We start from the raw sequence: 24011 nt of genomic DNA, 5'->3' as shown, positions 1-24011 counted from the left end.
ATCCAACAGTGGAACAAGCACGAATTCCACTTCTACTTTCTTCCTCTCCTTTGTCTCAGAGTTTTCCTGCTCCTGGAAGGAGCATTGTTCTTCCTCTTGCTGTGGCTTTACTAGTTCCTTGCCCAGCCCATGGGCACAGCGGATGCTGTGGCACTGATGTCAGTAGGGCTTGTGAGATCAGTACAGAGATAGTTGAGACTTGACCCAATGGCAAAGCTCAAAACTCAGTGTAGTTTTGGCCACAATCCAGAGAAACATGGACCATGAAAAACACAACGGCTGGCTAATGCAACTGATTCATTTAGCATATTTTTCCAAAGTCTTTCACATCTTATATTTTTAGTATAAGTAAAATTTCTCAGAAGTGATTCCAATCATTTCAGCTATGTCTAGACTACAAGACTAAGGAACATTTCCCAGTTCTTGGATCACAAGTGCATTCAGTTTTAGGTTTAAATGGCAATAAATTAATCTTTTAACTAGTCCTGGAGTTTATTAATAATGTTTTTAAAATAACTAGTGGCAGAATCTGATGGAGAAACTCTCTCATGCTTCTTCAAAAATGCCTCAGTTGGGGGTGCACGAGCCTACGAAATAGTGTAGTGGCATATTTCATTGCAGTGGTAAGGTGTTTTGACCATCTCATGCAGTCAAGTGAGGGTGTGAAAGCCATGACCCTCCTTTGTTTCCCTTTGTCTTCCCATGGTTACAAGAAGGAGTCCCATCCTGAGTCCATGTTATTGATTCTTAGCTCTTCAATAACCATGGTTGCCTTGAACCTTTCCTGATGAATGTCAGTGGTCAAACGATGTGTTATTTACAGGCTCAACCCCTGCACTTCTGATATGTTCTGGTAGCATCCACCCTGTGACAAACTGTTTCTATTAAGAGACTGTAATGAGATATCTCATTTGACAAGGAAGCTGCGGGTTCCCAACACAGGCTTGGTATCTTACTGTTTTCTGCTAAGATGTGGCTTTCTTAAGTTGCATCCCCAGAGCTAAAGAGCAGAGAGCAGGACATGCCTGTGGCTATGACAGTGACAGTGCAATGAGCACAGTGAGCCTTGCTAGAGACTGGCGAGGTACAGGCAACAGCACTGACTGCAGCTGAGGACTTATTTCTCAAGGGCATGAAGCTCTTCACTGAGCACAGAGGTAGTGCTCTTCAGCTGTTTAAGACTTTATTTCTGCTTTCTGCTCCCTGCGGATTTATGTTCCAGCACCATATTGTGAATTGTACCCATCTTCAGCTTCAATTAAATTCATGAATGCAATATTGCAAACACAGCCATCCTCTGAAGCCAAGAAAGTATCAAGGTATTTTAGGGAACATCCACCTTCCTTTTGCTCTGCTACCAACCCTGCTCCTGCAGTACACTGAAGAATTTATGGTATGATATCTAATCATGGTGCTTTTAATTGAGGCATCACAAAACAACATGTTTTTATGGTGGCCATGTGAAATGTGGATAGATCCTTTTCTAAAAGCTGTCACATTGGGGGGCAGAACCCTGAAGATGAACATCCGTGTGCTCAAATGTAAAGGGTGTGTGTAATTGATGGCATGACTGGAACCTGCAGATGGAAATGTGTGAGATTAAAATTGTGTTCCTTAGCAGACAATACCAAATAAGATCGTGTTTAATGTCTGTGGTAAGGGAAAATTCACATTATTTCATTCTCTTGGACTGAAATTGGTTTTTTGCTTAAAGGGAAGAAGTGTATTGCTATTACATTTATAATTAATGATAACCTAATCTAAGATTTGTACAAGCAGATTTAAACTGAGCTCTTATTTTGACACATATAAAATTTTATCATTAACATCTTTATATTCCTGACTGACACATGGCTAATAGCATTGTAGTAGATTAAGTCTTGAAGCAAGAGAGATGAATGTAGCTACAGAATTACACAGGTGATTTTTCATATTCTGCTTTTTCAGGTGTCACCCCTTTATCAGAAACCTGCCCTTGTGTTCATTTGACTTGATTATAACAAATAGATAGCAATTATCTTGCTGAAAGGACACCTGTTTTTCTTTCAACATGCCCATCTTTCCATGACTTTCAAATGTATTCAAAGTGTTTTCTATACCTTTTCACTTCAAAAGGTGTTTTTTATAAAAAACAATACTTCATAAACAAATGATTACGAAACTGTGAGCATTAATGAGGAATAGTGCCCCCAGTAATCAACTTTTAATGATTTCTTATTCATCTTAATTTATTTTAATTTATAATTTGTCTTAGTTATTGAGGTCAGTGACTTCAGGAGGATGCCAGTGCCTTAGAGGTCTTCAGCAGGTAGTTTGATCTCCTAGAATGAAACCTACTGTATTGCCTTTTTAGTATTTGTGCAGATATGATCTCCACAGAAAGCAGACACCTTCTCCATAGTAACGTTTTTTAATGACTTTATCATAAATTAATTGATACTCATGTTATACAAACAAATCTGTTCTCATATTTCCGGCCATTTTTTATACAGCAAATAATGTGATCAGTCGGAAAGATTAATTATTCCAAATTAAATACAATGGCTTCAGTTGCATTCTTATGTTAAATAGTTATGCAAGGAAGGCCAGTATACTGCAGAGTTAAAGACTGACAATATAAATGTGTATAATTTAAATGCATTAAATCTAGAATAGTTTGAAGAAAGCTGGGCACCACCCTGTTTTACGTGTGGAATTACTCGTGGAGTCCAGTATTCCTGTGAGTTAGGGCAGGATCTGGCTATGGAGATGCCTGTTCAGACATTTCAAATTCAATCAGTGCCAAAATTTGAGCAACGTGGGATGTTTCTGGTCCTCATGTGCACTTTGGAGTGTATGCTCAGTCTGTAGGTTTATGTGGTTTTGTCTAAACTTCTCTCCAGAGGTGGACACGTGACCTTAGTGGAATTGATAAGCATGTTTCAGTAACCTCTACTGGGGCAGAATTTTGCCCAAGGATGTGCTATTAATCCTTTCAGTGTTCTTTATGATCAGCCACTCTGCTAGAGACAGACCAAATACAGGTGAATTTGGGCTTTACATCCCCGTGTGGTACCATGTGTTGTGTGCACTCATGTGGTGCAGCTGCACAGCCCCTGTTTAAATCTGAGCTACGAGTGCCCCATTGCTCATTGTGGAAGTGAATCTGTTGTAATCACACTCCACATGGGTACTTCTACCATAGCTCTGCAGCCTTCGCTCTGGCTATTGTAGCTTATGGAATGGCTCCTAAACTCAGTTTTAAGTAATATGTAGCCTAAATATTGACGCCAGGTATTTCAGCTGCTTGCAGAATTTTTCCATGCCTCTTTTTAAAAAGGTAAAACCCGTGAACCTCACGGAATGTGTTCAACAATAAGCAAATATCTTTTCAAAAATCCAGTGATTGCATTCCATGTTCTCTCCAGCAGTGGAGGGTAAGAGGGTGAAAGATTGACATCCCAGGGTTGAGTGCTGCTGGGAACAGAAAGGTGCTTGTTTGCTATGGATAGAGGAAAGCATTTTTCAGATATGTTATATTTCAGTGCGTTAAAACGTCAAATCCAGTCCTGCTACGATCCTATCAGTAGATATTTTGGGAAAACTTTTTTTGCAGAAAATGAGAACTGCAAAAACATGCTGTTGGAAGTGGATTCTCCAGGATTAATGTCGCTAACAATGTCACTGGTTTCATGTCGTCATAAGCCGAGTTAGGTTTGTGCTGCCCTCAGAAAGGGCAATTTCCCTATCACTTCACTATTCTTCATCCTAATGAGTAGGATCAACTCATCTACCCCACTGACAACTAATCCTTCTTCCCCTTCCCCACAAATGAATTAATCCTTTCTTATAGTCCTCAGCCAGATCAGCAGGCCGATTCAGTTCACTGCTCAGCCCTGCAGGGCAGAGAGAGGGGAGTGGGAGAATCCCCTTGTCCTCTGGCTGAAGCCAGCTGTGAAGAGCATGCTGAGAATTGATGGAAGTGCTGCTGAGATGCAGGGGTGGCACAGGCCTGCTGAGCAGTGCAGTAAGTGGCTGCTGTTGGAGCAGATGGGCCAAGGCACGTGGCAGCTATGGCACATGAATCCAGGTGGCTTTGTAAATGAGAGACTAAGTGCAGCAACTAACAAACCAACAAAATCACGCATTTCACATTAAGAATAAGGTGTAAGAGGCAAGGATTATATTGCATTTAGTAGGCTGGGTAAGATAATTGCTGAAAAACAAGCATTTACAAGCAGAATGAAAGGCATGGAGAATTTTCTTACCAAGATTTTGCCATATGTGTCAAACATCTGGCGTTCAGAAACACCAAAACTCCAAACTAAATGAAGGTAATATGAGGAAGCACTTCGGGTTTGACCTTTTGGATTAATTCCTGACCCAAACTCATCTATTCCAATACAATGCCACTAAACTATCCGGTGAGCTCTCAGGCTATAAATGAATCAAAATGAATCTGAGGCCCTATTATGTGGAAATGTCATTTCTGATAGGATATCCTATTTTTCTTTTGAAATTGGCCCCTATTGCTCTAACATTACAAAGGCAGCCTATTAAGTGGGAGCTATGGGAAAATCCTTCCTGGTAGGATTACTAATTATCCGAACTTAAAATGTAACCCTGTTCGAACTTTATTGCTTTTATACACTTCAGGCTTCTTTTGAAGGTGGCTGTCTTATGAGGGAATGTACTAAGTATTCTGCATTGGCAATTGCCATTTCTTAAAAAAGAAAGTACTAGTGAAGGTTTTTCTCTACATATCATTTTTTTAAACAAACATGACTTTCTTCTTGGCATTGTCTCTTTGTGGCAACGAATGAGCTGCACTGTGATACCCTTTGGGTTTATTTGACACTCCTCTCAGGTACTTGTCTTGGACCAGCAAGTGAAGATGGGAACTCCACAACCATGTTAAATATCTAGCACAATAATTAAACATATTCCCCCACCTATCAGTTTCAGTAGTATCTGATTATATAAATATTACTAAAATTCATGTTGTTTATAATAATGATAAATATATACGCAGTTCTGGAGCTCTTTGTCCCTGTCCATCTAAGAATAATTCTTTCTCTCTTTAACACAAAGGGTTAGTACATTATTATGGTGCCAGACTCAGCTCATATTTCATAGGGAAGTAAATCCAGAATCACTTTATTGACACTGATAAAACAGATGGCTAAACCCAAGCTAGACAGAACTGTAATTATATCTGCAGTGTTAGAGGTGAAGGTATGTTATTAAAACATCTCCCTCTTCACTTTGAATAATGTGTAGGTCTTGCAGAATGTAAGGATCACACTGACAATATCAAATGTCACTCCATCTTCTTTCTGGAAAAAAGTATATGGTGCAAAAGGGAATATGGGCAGAACTACGGGGAGCTGCTAATTAGCCTTTATAGGATTCTATTAATCTCTTCAATCGACTAAAAGAATTATAGTCATTGAAGTCTGTTTACTTTAAGATGGAAAGAAGGCTTAGCCAAAGCCTTTGGGCTGACGATAGTGCAAGGAAAAGCAGATTCTGTGCATCTGGCTACATCTCTTGGTTTTCTTGGAGAAGGTCACAGCCATCTTCAGATACAATCAGAGCAGATACCATTCCAGAGTGCTGAGGATGTTAGCACATATTTTACCAGAGATCTGGCAAGTTGCCTATGGCTAAGCATGCATGGAGCCAGCTAAGGTAATTTGTGTATCTGGGTGGGAGTTTGGAGTTGGATGTTGTGAATAGGAAAATGCAGGCCCAAATTACTTTAACACTCTCCATTTCTGTTGGTTAATGTAAAAGGCTGTATCTCATTTGCAACTGCTTTCTTGTCCTACCACCCTGCCCATCCCCTCAGGACTGTGCCTGTCCCAGTCACAGTCCGTAGGACTATGTTATCCCACCAGTTTGAAAACTGGAAACCATAAATGATTTTTTGAGTTTCTAACGTTCACGGTTCTGATTTTTATCTTCCTAATATGTAATAATTACGTTTGCTGCAACATGGTTTTCCTGGGTTTATGGGCAACTTCCATTTCCCCCTCACCCAGTGAGCTCATATGTCAACAGTATTTCCTATTTAGTTTATTTAACATGCAATTGTTGCCCATGTTATCAAATAGGGTGGAAACTGTATTGGGTTTAAGGCTCCTGGACAGCATAGGAATGAAAATGCAGAAGAGGAAAAAGGGAAAAGAAATGCTAAAGGAGAAGTGAAAGTGAAGTAGCAGTGGCTGTAAAGGTGGAAACACACTGCCACCATGCAGTGACAATGATAAAAAGAAAATTAACCATACTTTGCCATGGATCTCTGGTGCAGACCCATCCTTGAAATTGGTGAGAATTCAATGGACTGGAGAGCACGTTATCTCTAATGTATTTTTTGGCTCACAGATCACAATTAAAATTAAATTCTGCCTTCTGCAAAACTAAATTGGACACACTGGTCTTCTGCAGTGAATCCTTGATCTCGGTTGGTCTCAGTTGAGCTAGACTATGCAAAGAAAAATAAAATTATAACTATGGAACTTTTCTTGTGAGACTATATGAAATTGCTATCATAGCACAAGCTATTTTCAAGGAAATCTAGGATGTACGGGTTACTTTTCAGGAGAGGAAATAGTTTTACAGATTCTCACTATTGAATTCAGTTGCTATAGATCATTCAATTCAAGTGTCTTGGCTGCAAAAATATTAATACAAATGTTGTTATGAGATGATGATATTCTCAATATTACATAGAATAAATGTTATCACTTAAATATTTTTAAATGCCAGCATTTCTGCAGGCTGCAGCTTTTTGCTAAGAGAAGCATACACTTGTCAAATCTTTTGAATTCTGTATTATTCAGTAAACGAGCATGTGGTTAATTAAAGTAGCATTACTGTACTGTGAGGTGACCAGATTGCAAACATATCCTTAACAATCGGCCCTTGTAAATAAAATAGAAGAAAGCTGATTGAGATCTGAAAATGTCAATAGATGCAAAAAGTCACCTTAGAGTGTTACCTGATAAAATAAAGGAGAGAAGTAATGACATGGTCAATATTAACTGCCATCAGCTGGAAAGAAATCAGATTGTCAGGGATCTATAAAATTCTTGCCAAACTAGAACCTCATTTACACATACAGATCTTCATACCCTTTGCTAAGAAAAGCGTATGTGACAGCTTAGAGGTTTTAGCTGCCAAAGATCTTTCACTCTGAATACAGTAAATGTCACATCTATTTATTTATCGTTAAATTTTGCTAAGTATCTGTAGAAATATTTGGATTTTTTCTATCATAATGTAGATGTTTAAAAGGAAAAGAATCCAGATTATAATGCAGCTGTAGCACCAAACCATATGGCTGCTAAATGGGAGCAAAAATACACCACTGAATTACTTGGAGTAAACATAAACTGGATGCAATCTTCAGAAGAATATTAAATGGAATATATAAATACGAGAGTATTGCCATAAAATCATGCAATCAGACAATAGTAACCATCAGGCAATAGATTATTTCACATGCTGAAAGTAATCACAGTTGTATAGCGATTTGCATTTTCTAAATGCCAGACTGAAAATATTAACTGGTGAATCTTGGCAAGCACAGTGTTTTTACCAACTGCAGTGGTGGCTGTAAAAATATCTAGGCCTTTTTTTGAGAGAGAGAGAGAAATAGAGAAATAGATAAGTAAGGCAGCCATCCTACACCTCAGCTTTATTAGAATCTGCCCAGGGTCCCAGGTGCTCGAAACAGTCTTGTTTGTCTTTAATTCCGTTAAAGCTTTTGACTTCTTTAAGAAAGTTTCTGTGGGTGATTTATTGGTATATTGGGTAGAATTTGCACTGTGCTGAGCAAGAACAAATGGTCCAGTGGAATACATATTTAGTGTTATGAATAGTGTCTGGCATGAGAGAGAACTCAAATTAGTGTGGCTGTTGTGTTTGCCTGTTCGTTTGCTCAGAAGCGGTTCCATGATAAGTCCAATTGGATTCTACATCATTGTGTAAAAGGGAAAAAGGTAATAACTTTGGTGAGAAAGGCTTGTGTGTCTGCTCAGTCTGGTAAAGACTTACTGAGAGTAATTGTCAATTCTGCTTTCATAAATTGGTTCTCTTCTGTTCTTTTTACACAATATGGAAGGAGAGGAGGCCTCTACATCCCATGCACAGCCATCTTCAGAGTGTGAGGAAGAGCTAAATGATCCTTGAACTTCAATTGGACTTTGTAAATTAACATCCCAGGGAACAGGCTCTCAGTATTCGTAACTGTGGTGCTTAGAATTGGAAATACAATATAAAATGTTTACCTCAGAATTGGCCAGATTCATCAAGATTTCTATTACTGTGTATTGAACCAGCTCTGCCCCTGGGAACTCAGATCTGAGCACTATCAAGTGAAGACTTCCTCCCCTGAAGTTTTATGTATGAGACAAAGAACAACTCTGAATATCTCTCTGTTTTTTTCCTACAGATGATATGGAAGCAATTCCAGTCAAGCAGTTTGTTAAACACATCAGTGAGCTGTATTCTAATAACCAGCATGGGTTCTCAGAAGACTTTGAGGTACGATTTAATGATCCACCAGTAAAATGTTGTTTTCCTAAAGTTAATTGTGTATTAATAATTGGGGACCGTGCGACATCTGTGTGAGGCTGTCATGTCAGGTAAATGCAGTGCTCAAATGTATCAGAAGAAACAGGATAATACCAATTTGCTAACAGCTATGAGCAATGTGGGACTGGACATTTTCAGATGCTTTCTAACCACCACAGGTTTGGTGCCTTTAAGGGAGAATCCTCCTAAGTTTTTATTAAATAGGAAAAGCTGTCTGCAAGCCCCCAGAAACAACATAAAGATACAAACAGCTGTTTTTAATTCTCGGTTTTTCTTAAAATGTGCAGATTATTTTACTCTTCTTGGTCCGGAATTTGTTCCTCTTAGTCACACTGAAAAGTTCAAAAGTAGTAAAATAGTGCTTACAATGAGTAAAAGTTGTAGAATTTGGTCTTGTATGAAAACCCAAACTGTGGGTCAGTTCCTTGAGTCCTTGTTCATGCTCTGTTCAGGAAAGTTTGCTATTGAAGTCGTTGGTTATCTGGTTCCAGTAAAACCAAGGAGAAAAGATTTGGGATTTAGTTGGTGGTAGTTACATAATGTGACTATTTTAAAATTTGCATCTTTTTGCCTGTGTAGGACAGATTTTGACCTATAAATCTGCTATCATTTGGAGGCAATTCCAGTGAAGTGAAAGTAGTTTTCCACCTCTCGGTTATCAAATCCATATTATGCAAGCATGGTAAACACCAAGCAGCATGAGGACAGGCTGTGGAGTCAGGCTTTTCCTTCACTCAGTCTAATTGCAGTCACTGCTGAACTTTTGGAAGTACTGAGAAGCAGGAGGAGCCCCAGGAAATTACAGGGAGCTGCTCTACTGGCTTCCCCAGCAGGAAAAGGAGCTGTGTTTGCGTGCTGCATGTGAATCAGAGAGGCAGCTGTGCTTACAAACAAGGCAGTGAACCAAAATAGGTGGCCTTATATCTACAGCTTCTTTGCTTACTGCAGTGTAAAGACAAGACTGTATGCAGGAATTGTTTTTAATGGGATCATTTAAAACGTTTATTGTTGCTGTTTGGTTACTGTCTATAAAGAGTGGCTGCTTTGTCTGATGCCCAAAAAACGTTGTGTAAGTTAGAAACATTTTGTATTCATGAGGAAGGCAAATGTGTAAGGTGTTAAAGTGATTTAGTTCAATTGACTGCTGGCTGGATGGCTGAGCAGGAATATTGAGGCATTTAACAATGTTGATGGTATTCAGGACAAACATTTATTCTCCAGAGAGTAGAATTTGATCAGGATGATCAAATGCGACTCACTCTTCTCAATTATTTATGAATTGCGACCCCAGTGCTATTCATCACAGCTGGGTTTTACACCACTTAATTATTCAAAATAATCAGCAACACATCTGTAAACTTGGTCTGGCTTTAAGCAGGCTTTGCTTCAGCTGTCGCAAAATCACTGCTATTAACAAATGTTGGACACCTTCCGCCTGTGTTTTAGCGAAGAAAAACACTGCTCTAATAGCCTTATTTTTTTACTTTCCTCCTGGAGTTCCCTGCTGCGAGTGCCGTGCTGTGGCAGCCAGTGGAGGAGAGCTTTGGCCAATTACTCCTGTTCTGGGGAGCACAGGGTCCCCTCCGAAGGGAAGTTAAACTCCTCCGACTGCACTGCGTGTGCCAGATTCTATTCTCCGTGCTGGCTTAAAACTTGAAGCATCTGCTTTGAAGTCAGTATAGCTGCTCTAGATGTATTTCTCCCTAGTTGAGATCTCGGCTTCCTAAAGAGTAAATGAAATCTCCTCCTAGAGTAAGGAGGAATAGGAACAAGGCGACCTCTGTCTGGGATAAACCGTCCAACTCCCCTTCACTGCTGATGTTCTGCCCTGCTGATGCCTCATGGGTCTGATTTGAAACGCTGGATCTCTCACTGAGCCTTTAGGTAAAATGTTTCTCAAGTGCCCAGACTGACTCAGAGATCAGAATCCCAGTTTTGAGAGTGGCTGAGGGCTGGCAGAGCCCGAGGTCACGTTTACACAGCGGCTGCTGAAGTGGCTGGGGTTGTAACTTCTCACATATGGTCAGATCCAGCCTTGGTCCATGTGCTGGAGTTGTATCTGCCAGCTACAGTGAGGACTTAGCTAATGTTTTGTGGAGAAACAATAAGATTCCAGATGAAATAGGAAATCCATTGTTATAGGACTGCTAGCCTTGCATGGAAAGTACCACAGCCATATCATGCCTTCATGCCTGGGAAACTTCTGAAAAGAGGCAATGGATTCTGCAGTCATACAGGCTTTTTACAAAAAATCTGCTTTTTACATCTAAAAGGAAGAGAGAAGAGGATGGCAAGGAGATGCTGAAAAAAATGTGATCAATATTACAGAATAAATAAATCTCCCCAGAGGTAGGCAGTGCATGAGATTTTTGTTAAAGGACAAAAGGATCAAAAATCTCTTCAGAAATTTCCGTGAGAGGAGGTTTAAGGTAGAAGTTGCAAAAGGAAAAGACTAAGTTAGGCACAAACATACTCTGCCTGATTAGAAGGGTGAACATCCTCCATTTGTTTGTTGCTGGATTTTGGTGTAAGTATCTTCCTGTGTTTTTGGCAGTGTGTTGTGGGCTGTATTGAGTTGGGTTTTACATGAAGAAGATTCCTTTGAAAGTAAATTGTGTGAATACTCCCTCCTCCTCTTAAATTGAGCTGTAATTACAGCTAAATATTTTGTGAATGTGCTTAGGAAGCGTTTTATGTGCAGAGGAAAAAAGGACTTTGAACTCACAAATCTTTCCTTGGAAAGTACATCTAAAATGAATCCTTATTCCCTTTGGGTAATCATAGTGCAAGTAGCCAGCTTTATTGTCTGGTGATAGCTGGGATTTCTTGTATATACAATATTGTTAAGATTTCCTTTGAGTCCCGTGAAGTTTCAATTTTTGATATAAATTAGAAATATAGGACCCAATTTAATACTGAACAACAAATAGCTTTTTAAAATAAAGTCCATGATCCTGCACCACCAGTGCTGGTCTCTGACATAGTTCTTTGTATTCAACCTTGGAATTTGTTCAGTACTAGAGTGAAAAAAGTTCAGGGAAGGTTTTTGGCTTGCTCTCAGGTAGCTCCAGCATTGTCTTGCTATGGCATACAGGATGAGGTACCACATTTTTACAGGGCAGCACTGAGGCGGGGTTTGAGGGCAAGACTGAACAGAGATTGAGGGGCTTCCTGAGCCAGAGATTATATCTACTCCTTGTCTAGCCAGAGATTTTCTTGGCATCATTACGTTTAACAGTCTTTGACAGACCTTTCTTCCATAAATTTCTAATTGTCTCTTGAACCCTTTTAGGCTTCTGGTGTCCAAAGTGTCTCATGGCAATGAATTCTACAATTTATTCTGCAAGAACAGACTTCCTTTTGCTTTTACCTTATGCCTAATAACTTCTCTTGATGCTTTCTAGTTTTTGCATTACAAAGTACATCCCTGTTTACTTAAATGCCTCACATGAATCTGTCCGCCTCCATATTCCCCCTTAATAATCCATTTTCAAATCTGAAGAAGTCTGAACTGTTCACTTGGTTTGTTGGAGGAAGCCATTCCAGACTTATGACCACTTGTTCCCTCTGTGCCTTTTTTTCTTCCTTTACCATATCCTTTTCAAGACGGAAAGGCCAAAACTGTGCACAGTATTTAATGAGTCGCTTTACTGCTGAGTTCTGCAGGAGCACAGTGATGTTTTCCATTTGGTTTTCCATTACTTTCCTTCCTCCTAACATACTGTTTGGTTTTTAACAACTGCTGAGCACTCAGCTGGCACCTCCAGAAAACCATCAGCTGCGACCCCAAGGTCTCATCACTGAATGGCAATAGCAAATTGGGAACCTGTCAGTATGTGTAGTTAGTTAGGGTTGTTTTTCCCAAGTACATCACTTTGCCTTTATCAACATTGGATTGCAGTTGCCATTTTATCACTCGGCCACTCAGTTTTGGGAGATGGTTCTGCTTCCCTTCACAAACAGCTTTTGTTCTAATTACCCTGAATAATTTTGTATTGTAAACACACTTTGTCTCCTCTGCAGCCCATTTATGAATAGGTTAGGTCCTGTAAGGTCCCACCAGTGAAAGCTGAACACTGAAAATGCCTGGATGGGTGAGACCTATCTCTCACCTGTTAGTGCACAAGGTGAGTTTTCTTTTTGCGCCAAGACAGATCAGTTTTTTAAGTAATATTTTCTGAGAGGCCCTTTCACACATTTTGAAAATTGATATGCTACTCTCTCCTAGATGGTCTACAGACTTTTTCAGGGACCTCTCCCCAGCTCTACTGGCTTCTATTACAGTGTCTAGCAGTTTGTCCCACAGAGAATCAGATGTAGTGGGCTGCAGCGCCTGAAACCCCTTCCGGATCCCATTTTAAGAACTGATCTCACATTTGTCATCCTCAATTCCACTGATAGCCTGACTATATAGGACATGTGCCCTCCAAATTCCTGTATTAAAAACAGTGTGAAGTGCAGCCTCCCACAGTAAAGCTTTTCATTTCCCTCCCCCTGGCCAGTTACTGCAATAACACAGTAAGTTTTTTTGAGTAATCATGTCCTCTTGCTCTAAGAAAGGAACACTAAGCCAAGAAATCACCTTCCATCCCCAAAGCTAACTGTGAGTTTTTATAGTTTAATGCAGTATTTGGATTTTTGAGATCAGACGATTTTATTTCCCTCCTCCGTAATTCTGGGGCGGGTCAGTCAGTGCTGCTGCGGGAGCGATTAGAGTGGGTGAATGCAATCTCCACAGACCTCTCCTGCCCGTGGCCGTGTGAGTGTAATGATTCATTGCCAATTTGGAGTCTGAACAGGCTCGCTGAACTTGGAGGCAGGCTGTCTAGCTCCCTCATCACATAAATTGAAAATATCTTTATACTCCAGCGACACCTTCTTCTAAATGTCCCGAAATGTAAGAAAATAACATAAATCTGTATTTTCAGCAATGTGGCAGGGATTTGCTAGCAGTTATTCTCATGGTTGCTGCTGGTCAGGACAAGGGTCACTGGCTCTTTTTAACCAATGACCTCAGAATGTTATTTTCTAGCAAAGGGCTGCATTGAAGGCAGATAACGCTGCACTTTGCACATTTCTTGAGACACTAAAAACCCCGTGTAGTTATACTGACATCCCTTACAGATTAGACACAGCTCACACCAGACATATGCTTCCAGCTGCATCTACACCAAGGAATTTGGCAGTAGAAGGATGCCATTTCAAAAGCATGCTGCTAGCAGGCAATACTGCATTGGGAATAGTTTATAACCCTGGCCCAAAATTGCCCTAGTTGAAGGTGTTCTCAGCCTGTACGTTGCTGTACTGAAACCAGAGGGAAGCAGCACTGTGAAGCTGGAGGAGGAAGGATTGCTGCAGAATAGGGCTTTCCTGGAGTTCTCAATTCTTGTCTCATCGCTTCACCTGCCCTCAAAAATGGGCATTGTGAATTAAGAGATAAAGTTGAAGAGAAGCAATAAAAGAAATTAAGATATCTGGGCTTTCTGTTACTAATCACAGTACCACAGCCATTCCCAAGGTTTCTGCCTGGAAGTCCTGCTTGGAGGAGCCATTGCATGGGCAATGCAAGGTTTTGGTCAGACTCTGGCACTTCCCTGCCTAATGAAGGGCAGGATACCACAAGCAAACAGTCCTCCACCGTCCTCTCCTCTTTTATGCATTTACAGGAATTTTAAGCTATCTCTTTATGTTATTCCTGTGCTGAGTCCTTTTGGTTTGTTTATTTTCACCTTCTTTCTAGGCTGTCCCCAGCTCACCTCTCTCTTGAGTGCTGTCAGAGAGTTTATACTAGGGCTAAATTATCACAGAAATCTACACTGTTCCTGTGAGATATCTTCAAATACTATCTGCAGTCTCTGTTGGTATGCTGTCTTCATGTTTGCTGTGATAAAACAAACAGCAAGAGCACTACCACAGAATTCCTGTAATTTGGGATTAAAATAATAGATCAAAACTGATTTTAGGGGTGGATGAACTAGCCGCTTTCATGCTGAAAAATATCACATTAATATCAAAGCAGAGCTGTGGATCTTCTCTGATTTAGTCCCTCAGATTAGGATCCTTTCTTTGTTCGTGATTCCTCCTCATTGCTATTCATAGGCTTTCACAGTTCAGCCCCTGCCAGGACATCAGCCTGAAGTAATGGGAAACAACAGCAGCGCTGCTGTGTAAGGCCGAATCAAGAGACCGAGTTCCTGCTCAGTCACTGTAGCAAAAATTCTTGCTCAGAACCTTATATTGCCAGCAAGACACTGGAGCAGTTTGATTTTACACTTAAATGGAAATTCTTTGAAGTTTAGAAGAAACTAATCTGTAACTTGTTTCAGAAAGGCAATTAAAATGGGTCGTTAAACCTGGGTGTATCAAATTCCAATTAGCATTAGCATGGACAATATAATTAAAAGGTAAATTAGCCATAATAGCATAGACTAGAACACTTTTTACAGTAACTAACGGTCAATTGAAACCATGTACTTTGGTTTCTTGGGTTGTCAATGATAAGTTGAAAGGACAGAATAAGAGCCTGTATTCATTCATCCTGGGACAGTAATGTGTTCTGCGAAGTTAAACATGAGAAGCAACAGTGTGCAAGCCAGCTGCCATTAAGATCAGTGTAAGAGACCAAGCAGGATTAAGGAAAGCCAGAGGAAATATTCTAGAGCTGAGAAGTTTATGGATGAATTATGGATGTGGTGATATGGACACTATCTGTCCTACTCCAAGGTGCCAGTAGCAATTTGGTGCTAATTGTGAGAGGAATTTGTTTTGGCTGCAGTGAGCAGCCTGGGATCAGCCTTGACCTAGTGACCTGCCTATAAAGGTAGGTGGTAACAATAATGCAATCATGGTGATGTTTTAAGTGCAAATGAAGGACTCGGTAGGCAGTAAGGTTTAGAAATCCTATGGTGTTCATTGTATATGCCATAGAAAATTCTGGGAAAGTAAATATGTGATATACGTAAATGTAGAAAAATGGCAAAATTAAGATGGTGACTTTTGGGGACTTTCTCCAGGGTGTTATTTATTAGCACAGGCTGTCCTCTTCTGCCAAGGGGCAAATAATACTCTGAACAGAGGCACAGGTAACAGGCAGCAACTAGTCTTGTCTTCTTGCAGCATTTTGTGCATTGATGAAAGGCAACCAGCTCAGCTTTAATAACAGAGGAATGTTAACTTGTGCCTTACTGTCTGGTGGGAGGAGCTGTGGTTTAGTAATTTGTGGTTATAATTTGGAGAGATGAACCCAGGAGAGTAGGAGAGCATGGAGAGTCACACTTTGCTCTCAACCCCATCTCTCCATCCTGCACAGCCAAACACTGTCAGTGGCCAGCGTGGAGCTGGAGGATGTCCTCAAACCCCTTCTTATTGGACTGCTGCAATGTCCCAGAGCCTTGGCTGTGCCCTGGACTGGAGGGGAGGGCTGAAGACTTTTAAAAAAAGACAAAAATAATGGAGGCATATTGGCAAGGGGGAAGCTTTTCTTCCACAGTCTCCTTTTGATGTGCTTTTGCAGTGTGCAGACATAGAAATCCACCATTACAGCAGCTTCCCAGAGTATTAAAAGCCATTTAGAATGCTGTGTGTTAAGAAAAGCTGTTTTCAGATCATCAGCTCTCACAGAGTCAGACCTCCTTTTCCATTGCTGTGTTTTTCACCGTCTTAGCTTAATCTTCCTGTTCTATTAACTTTATATTGGCCAGCTGGGAACATGTACAGTTGAGGAAACAGTCACTATCAACATAAAAAGGTTAATTAAAATGATTAACCTCACCAACAATTCCCTTATGGAAAAATCCTATAGAATTTAATAGAAAATGATACATTTACTATGTAGTATTTAAACTGTCAGAAAAAAATCCTTAGCAGGGAGGTAATTCCCTATTAAATTCTATAACTTTTCAGAGTATTCTCCACAGAACCTTATTGGATTAATCTATATTAAATTCTACAGCATTTGGCATAAATTTTTCAATGCCAATAACTCCTAAAAAGAATTTTGTAGTGATACAGGGATGTAGGGTTTGATGTGAGGTTTTTCAGAAGCAGGGAGGGTATTTTTTAGGAGCGACCTGTAATAGTACAGCAGTGATGTATGATTTCTAAATGCAAAAACAGGCAAAACAAAATTACATAAAATCAACCTAACATGTAAATATTGCTGCTTTTCCAATTATGTCCTAGGCTGAACTGATCCTGCCCATTGTGTAATCAGAAGTCCCTTTCTTACTGGAGCTGACAGGCAGAATTAGGGGAAGCGCACACTTTAATATGGGGTTTTTTTATTTGTGATAGAAATGGAACTATGAAAATTCTATTAGGGCCAGCTGAGAGTTTTGCTTGATTCCTCTTTGTCTTTTCTCAGCTTATCTCCTTGAGCACAGTATGTTTCTCCCTACGGAGGGTCGGGGAAGACAGAGAGAAGCAATTGTTATTTGGGAGTGTCACGTGGATATAAAAGCTATAAAACGTTCAAGGTTTTAGTATACTTTGCACTTTTAAAATGTAAATGTTGGGGAAGATATCAAAATTGCTATACAAGTCCTTTGTGAAATGTCTGCATAATGCTGAACTCTTACATCTGCTATTTGTATAGCATTTCTCGTGATAATTTTTCTTTGTCACTTAGCTCGTGATCTTTGTAGCAGCTGTGAGCTCCTAATGACTTTCCCTCTCAGGTTCTGTGCTGTTATTTTTAAAGTCTGAAGTACAAAGTAATTTGACACTTCCTCACATATCCTTAGGGGAAATCGGTTCTGTTTGGTGCAATTTCTGGGACTCACAAAAGACTTGAATAAATATATTTTCTTCCACAACTTTGTAAACTCCAAATATTGATTTTTTTTTTTCTTCCCCAAAAAGGTGTCTTTACATGAAGAATATTTATGCTAGTGATAAAAAAGGGGGCCACTTTTTCAGGAATACTGTGGTTAAATTGATACCAAAAATGGTATCTTGGAGATGGAATCACACGAGTGATTCAGTTTATGAGACAATCTCTGAAGTGTGTAACTCTCTAGGATGGTCTGGCCAAAGGGAATGGCTGCTTCTCTCTAAAGTCAGAGAAAAGACCCTCCATCACCCCATTTCAATAGCCCTGTACTCTGTTGTTGAACACAGTAAGAGGTGGGTTGAGGACTAAAAAAATCGATGGGAATTAGGTATCTAACCTACAGCCTCAACCAGACAGAAATCTGCATCTCTGGTTTCATAAACACCTTGGCAAGCCTGTCTGCTCTCTGCTTTGTAAATGTATATATACACGGATACAACCTTTTATGATTTTCACTATATTGTGGGCAGTTAATCAGTGTCCAAGCAGTGATATTTAAGCACTCGCTGTTATCTTCAGAGATCTATTTTATTTATATTTTACAAAAGGCATCTCTCTGCAGAGAACTAATAAAAGGTCAGTGCCAAACGTAAATGTCAGAAACCCCGTTTTGAGAGGTTATGAGCAGATGAGTTGTCCAACAGTCAAAAGTCTTCTGTTGAAATGTTTTTTATGTTTAGTTTCTTACACTGCACTGGCCACTCTTGCCTTTGAGGGACCCTCTCTTCCCTCCCCAAGGGAGGTGCAGGAGATGCAGTGCAGGAGGGGGTGGACTGGTGGTCAGAGGGGACAGTCGGCCCTCAGGGTGCTCAAAGAGCATCTGTCCCCAGGTCTGCAGAGAGGAGAATAACTGTGCACCAGGGACAACTCACAGGGCTCAGTGTGAGCAAACCATGGTAAACAGGACACTGCTGAAAGGCTTTGTGTTTAACCCAGCAGTTAAGATACTGATATTTTAAATGTTGTTTGTGTAAGCTGTTGCAGAAATAAAAAAAGACAGCTCAATTTTTTTTGGACTGCCAGACTTTCCATTTGAATAATTTTTGTGCCTAGGAGGTGCAGCGCTGTACGGCCGACATGAACATCACTGCAGAGCATTCCAACCACCCCGACAACAAGCACAAGAACAGATACATCAACATCCTGGCCTGTAAGTAAGCACTGGCCTAAGCATAATGAATCAACCCAAAAAGACACTCTCCTCTCACAGTATGTCTGTGTGTGACTGGGACAGGCAGGTGGCTCCAGGTTACATTATTACACAGTCATTAATAAACATGTGAAAGTGTGGCTGGGAGGTCATTTCTCCCCTAAAGGCATTAGATTTTTTGACAGCTTCTCTGGAGCCAGGATTTCACTCCATCTTTAGTTTTGAAATGTTTTGCAGTTTCATGGTCCAAGCGTAGTTTTAGAAGTAGCAGTTTGGTATGAAATTTTGTGGAGGAATAACTGGGATCAGTTGATGATCAGAGCTCTTCTGCCTGCTAATGCCTGAAAACTGGCCTAAGGGAAGTGCATGGTGGAGCAAAAGGTTTTACTGATGATTCCTGGGATTACCTTACAATCCCAGAGGTGCTAAATCTTGCAGAGTGTATCTGCTGTATTTCAAACTGCCTCAGCTGTGTGTAGGACTTGGACAAACAGTGATCTTTGTAGCACAGAGCAGGCTTTGCCTGTATCCCTCTGAGAACTGCAAATCTGGGCTCTGCTCTAGAATGCAAATTATTGCATGTCTGGGATGGAAATGCAGTAACTTTTTCCCTGTTGTTCTCTGATGTGGCATGGATCACAGATGCAGCAGTCACTGTGGTTTAAGAACAGAAATGGAGAGCCACTGGTAGAAAGTTCACAATGTTCATAAACATTGCAATAAATCCCGAATGTTTTTGATGGCACAGGAAGGAAATACATGTCTCTAACAGATTCTCATAAGTAATCAAGGTGTCGGCTGAGGATTAATTCCCAGACCTGTGAAAGGCTTGCTCTGTGGCCTTGGGCAAGGGCATTCCTTGAGCTTGTCCCAGCTGTCATTTTAGACATGGATATCTGGTCCCTCTAGGCATAGAGATGTGCCATTGGAGGAGAACTGGAGCAGGCACCCCAGTCCTCTGGATTGTCCCTGGAGGAAAGTCTCTCTCTGCTGGTCCTCAAGGAAGGGAACTGAAACCACAGTATTCATGCTTAAAGTTGGCTGATGTGTCTCATCTCTGCATGAGTGGGAAGTAGCACCCAGCCCAATGCCTCCATCTAGGAGCAGAAGGACTGTGATTTCTTTCTGCTTTAAGACGAAGTGAAGCGTTTGGGCAAAACAAAAAGAGGAGCTACATATCATGACCTCAAGTCTGTCCTAGTGGTGTGATGATGGTGGTGAGGAAGTGAGGACATTCACTCATCTCCCAGAGCCAGTAGAGGTGTCTGAGCCCAGCACTGAGGGAGGATGATGAGCCAAGCAGAAGCAGCTTTGCCTGCCGGAGCCGCGCCGGTGTCTCTGTTCGGCGTTACAGCTCCGTGGGGTGCCCTGGCTCTCTGAACCACTCTGTGTGATGTGGGTGATCCTAGAGTTGTGCTCCTGAGGCTCCAGTATTCCTAAAAGAGAAGCTGTTCCAGCATGAACCATGTACTTTTAAGGATGTGAAGACTGACAACCTGCTACCATGAGCAGGTGACCAAGAACAGATGCTCCCATATCCCTCTTGATTCCAATCCAAGGCCGATCTCTTCTGTGTATTAGTAGGGGCTACCTCAATACCCAGGAAATGGGATGTTTGCCTGCAGTTCTGCAGTGTGTTTCCCTAATGCTTCTCTGCTCTGTTTTTTATCCTGCAGATGATCACAGCAGGGTGAAGCTAAGGCCTTTACCGGGGAAAGATTCTAAGCACAGTGACTACATTAATGCTAATTATGTCGATGTAAGTTGCTTTAATTGTTTTTATCTTCTCTACCATTGAATTCTTCCACAAGGAGGAAGTATTGCCATTTGTGGAGTGATTGTGTTTTCCAACTTCACCTGATAATTTTGCTATGAATTCCTCGCTATTCTGAATAAGAAAAGCACCTTTCTTTGTTACTTTTAAAATATTAATATGTCTGCCACGATATTGCTTTCATCTCACTTGGCATTATGGTTTTCTTTGAAGGGTTACAACAAAGCAAAAGCCTACATTGCTACCCAGGGACCTTTAAAGTCTACCTTTGAAGATTTCTGGAGGATGATTTGGGAACAAAATACTGGAATCATTGTCATGATCACAAACCTTGTTGAAAAAGGAAGAGTAAGAGATTTTCTAGTTTGTTAGCAGTTGCTCCTTAACACCTCTGTAAATCACCTGGGCAGAATTTGTTTTTAAATGGCTTGGGTTGATACATATTGATGCATAATACATAACGAACATAACAGAGGGGTACATAGCTCGCCATTATTTTACTTTTTTTAAAAAGCTCTAAACACAAACACAAAGCAGCAGCTCAGACCCTCAGCCAACCCACCTGACTGTGTCTTTGTTCAGAGGAAATGCGATCAGTACTGGCCGACAGAGAACAGCGAGGAGTACGGCAACATCATCGTCACGCTGAAGAGCACAAACGTCCACGCCTGCTACACCCTGCGCCGCTTCACCGTCAGGAACACGAAGATGAAAAAGGTGAGCTCTCATCCAGGTGCCTTACGGCATCTGTGGGATGCAAGGCACACCAGAGCAAAACCCGGGGTTTGCTTAGGCGACTCGAAGGAGCAGGTGGGTGGGAAATAAGTAAGCAAAGCCAGGATTACAAGGATCCTGGTGAAAGGTTCAGCCTGTATTTGTTTTTCTCTAGTTCACTGCTGCTTTGGTGTCACAGTTATTGCTGTTATTACCTGCTCCCATATGTATTTTTCCTTGAACTCTGTCTCCACCTAGCAGGAGGCAGAGCTGCAGAAGATTTCTTCTGTCAGAGTCCACCACTTTCTCAGCTGAGCAAGCCAGAAGGACTGATCATATTTCTGTGCTTCTTTTCCCTCATCTCCTCCTTCTCTCTGCGCACACTTGGCACACAGGGTCAGAAAGGAAACCCCAAGGGGCGGCAGAACGAGAGAACGGTTATTCAGTATCACTACACGCAGTGGCCCGACATGGGTGTGCCCGAGTACGCGCTGCCCGTGCTCACCTTCGTCAGGAGATCCTCTGCAGCCAGGACCCCGGACATGGGACCAGTGGTGGTGCACTGCAGGTATGATGGCTGCGACTAAACACCTCAAGGCAGGCACACCTAGTGCACACTGTGTGCTCTTTCATGCCAGCTAACAGCAACATCATAAGTTACTAACACAGCAGGAGTGTGCCAGCCCCTTGGGGTGCAGGTACATGACCTTGCTTTGCCTACATCTTAAGACAGCTCCAATGCAAAAGCTTCCCCATTGACACAGGGTTTTGCTAATGCCACAACACTAGGCTGCCAAACTGGTGTGGTTGTGAAGTTCCTTGGTTGAAGCTTGTTTGTAACCTGTCCATTCAGGGCATGGACAGGACAGGATCACCTCTGCTGGGAACCAACCACATGAACACATGGACACCTGGGCATGGCACTGCCACAGAACCACATCCACACTCACCAGCACTTGCAGCCAGAACAATAGATCAGTAGATAAATTAGTTCAGGGATGTGGTCTTCATCACTGTGTGTGAGGGGGCTGCACAGCACCACAGCGAAGGGGAGAGGATGATGGAGGTTACAGCTCCTTCCTGAGCAGAAATTGAGACTTTCTGAAGAGCTCCCCTCTCTGTTGGGCCCAGGACCACTCTCCTCCCTTGCAAAGGAGTCCTGCAAGTATCAGCCCCTTCTCATGCCTTCCCACAGTGCTGGTACCACTTGCATTTCCAGTTCCACTGGAATGCTCCTCACTCTTCACGGCCTGGAGTGACCTTGACAGTCCAGGATAGCAGCAGCTTGGCATATGGCTTCTTCCAGCCAACTCCAGTAACAGCAGCAGTTGTTGACAGGAGCCAAGTGTGAACAGCCAGAGTGTGAAGTCCAGGATGATGGCAGCCTCATCCTGCACCACAGAAGGGAGGAAATATATGCCTGGTAATATTCCCAGAAAACCAAAATATTTTGCTGTGAAACTTTAGTGGTTGAAGCTAGCAGGAAAATGAATGTCTGTGAACAGGAATATTTGCTTAATTCTGTTCTGGTGTTAAGTCTACATTTGTTTTCATCTAACTGTATTACATGGGTTTCTCTTATGTTTTCTGTAGTGCTGGTGTTGGCAGGACTGGTACCTACATTGTGATAGACAGTATGCTGCAACAAATAAAAGACAAAAGCACAGTTAATGTCCTGGGTTTCCTGAAACATATCAGGACACAGCGCAACTACCTCGTCCAGACAGAGGTAAAAAATGCAGCAGGGTTGAATTTAAAGTCATGTCCATTTTTATGTTGTAATTAAAAAGAAAATAGATTTTTCCAGTTACATCCCTGTAAAAATTGAATGCATTACTGGCATTTTTTTGCACTGGAATGTCTCTTTTTTTAAACCAGAAACTTCAGATTTTGCTTTAGACTCATTCATAGCTGTGCTATGTTTATAGATGTTTATTCTGGATTTGGTGGTATTTGCATGGACAGCTTGTTTTGCACACCATTTCCTTTAGTGTGCTCTACCCCTCAGTCAAAACCAGCTGTTTAGGTTATTCTAGGTGCCTGCCTGACATGCTGATATTTTTCTAGGAGCAGTACATTTTTATTCATGATGCCTTGTTGGAAGCCATCCTTGGGAAGGAGACTGAAGTGTCTGCAAACCAGCTACATAGTTATGTTAACAGCATCCTCATACCTGGCATTGGAGGGAAGACACGACTAGAAAAACAGTTCAAGGTAAGGTTTATCACTGCCATGCAGAGGGACCTAATGTTCCTGCTGTCTTTTGTATGGCCTGTCTTCACTGTCAGTTGTCATGGCTAAGGAACCAAACCAAAACACTTGATTAGCACAACTTGAGAAGTTCAGTCCTCTACAGTCTTAGCTATGCTGCTGGAAATCAGTGATAACACTCTTCAGTCAGAGATGAGAAGAGGGACATGGACCCTGGTTTGGACTGTGCTGCTGGTCAACCTGTTCCCAAGAGAGCTTGGATGTTCCCGAGTCAGTGGTTAGCTTGGCTGGAAGTCTTCCTCCAAACTGTGGCTCTCACATATATATATGCATATATTTTTATATATATATATATATGCATTTCTCTCAGATGGCAGTGTAGTGGGTTCCCCAAAGGCCTGGCAGGAAAAGACATTCTGCAGGAATGATCTGGCTTTTATTTTAGAGGAGTGAAAAAAAAAAACAAACCATAAAAGTTCTGTTGTTCTATTTTGCTAGCTTTTCTTCCTTGAGACCTGCTTCTGACTGAACATATCTGCAAGTCTTTGAAATATATTCTCAAAGATAACGAAACATAGTGCTCTGTAAAAATACATTTTGATGGAACTTCATTTTCAGGATGTTTCGAAGCTGAGAGCTGCAGAGATCTTTTTATTCATTAAACATGTTGTATGAAAAGGATTATTTCCATTGGCATCTTGAGTACTTTAAACAAGTTTAACAATGCAGTTTATTCTTCTACTAATGCATCT

General features: G+C 41.2%; 1 protein-coding gene across 1 annotated transcript in view; it reads left to right on the top strand.

The window, feature by feature from the left end:
* Positions 1-24011, top strand: part of PTPRG (protein tyrosine phosphatase receptor type G) — a 397672-nt gene that overhangs the window by 359119 nt on the left and 14542 nt on the right. Inside the window, exons 15-22 of the mRNA XM_051788769.1 lie at positions 8438-8529; positions 18464-18560; positions 20237-20319; positions 20548-20682; positions 20917-21051; positions 21444-21616; positions 22642-22777; positions 23116-23262. Coding sequence (XP_051644729.1) covers positions 8438-8529; positions 18464-18560; positions 20237-20319; positions 20548-20682; positions 20917-21051; positions 21444-21616; positions 22642-22777; positions 23116-23262 — 998 coding nt within the window. The remainder of the gene's footprint in view (positions 1-8437; positions 8530-18463; positions 18561-20236; positions 20320-20547; positions 20683-20916; positions 21052-21443; positions 21617-22641; positions 22778-23115; positions 23263-24011) is intronic.

This window comes from Manacus candei, unplaced genomic scaffold, assembly GCF_025592945.1.
Source record: "Manacus candei isolate 608988 ecotype Guabito, Panama unplaced genomic scaffold, ASM2559294v1 h1tg000025l, whole genome shotgun sequence".
NCBI lineage: Eukaryota > Metazoa > Chordata > Aves > Passeriformes > Pipridae > Manacus > Manacus candei.
This window is presented reverse-complemented; position numbering and strand designations above follow the sequence as displayed.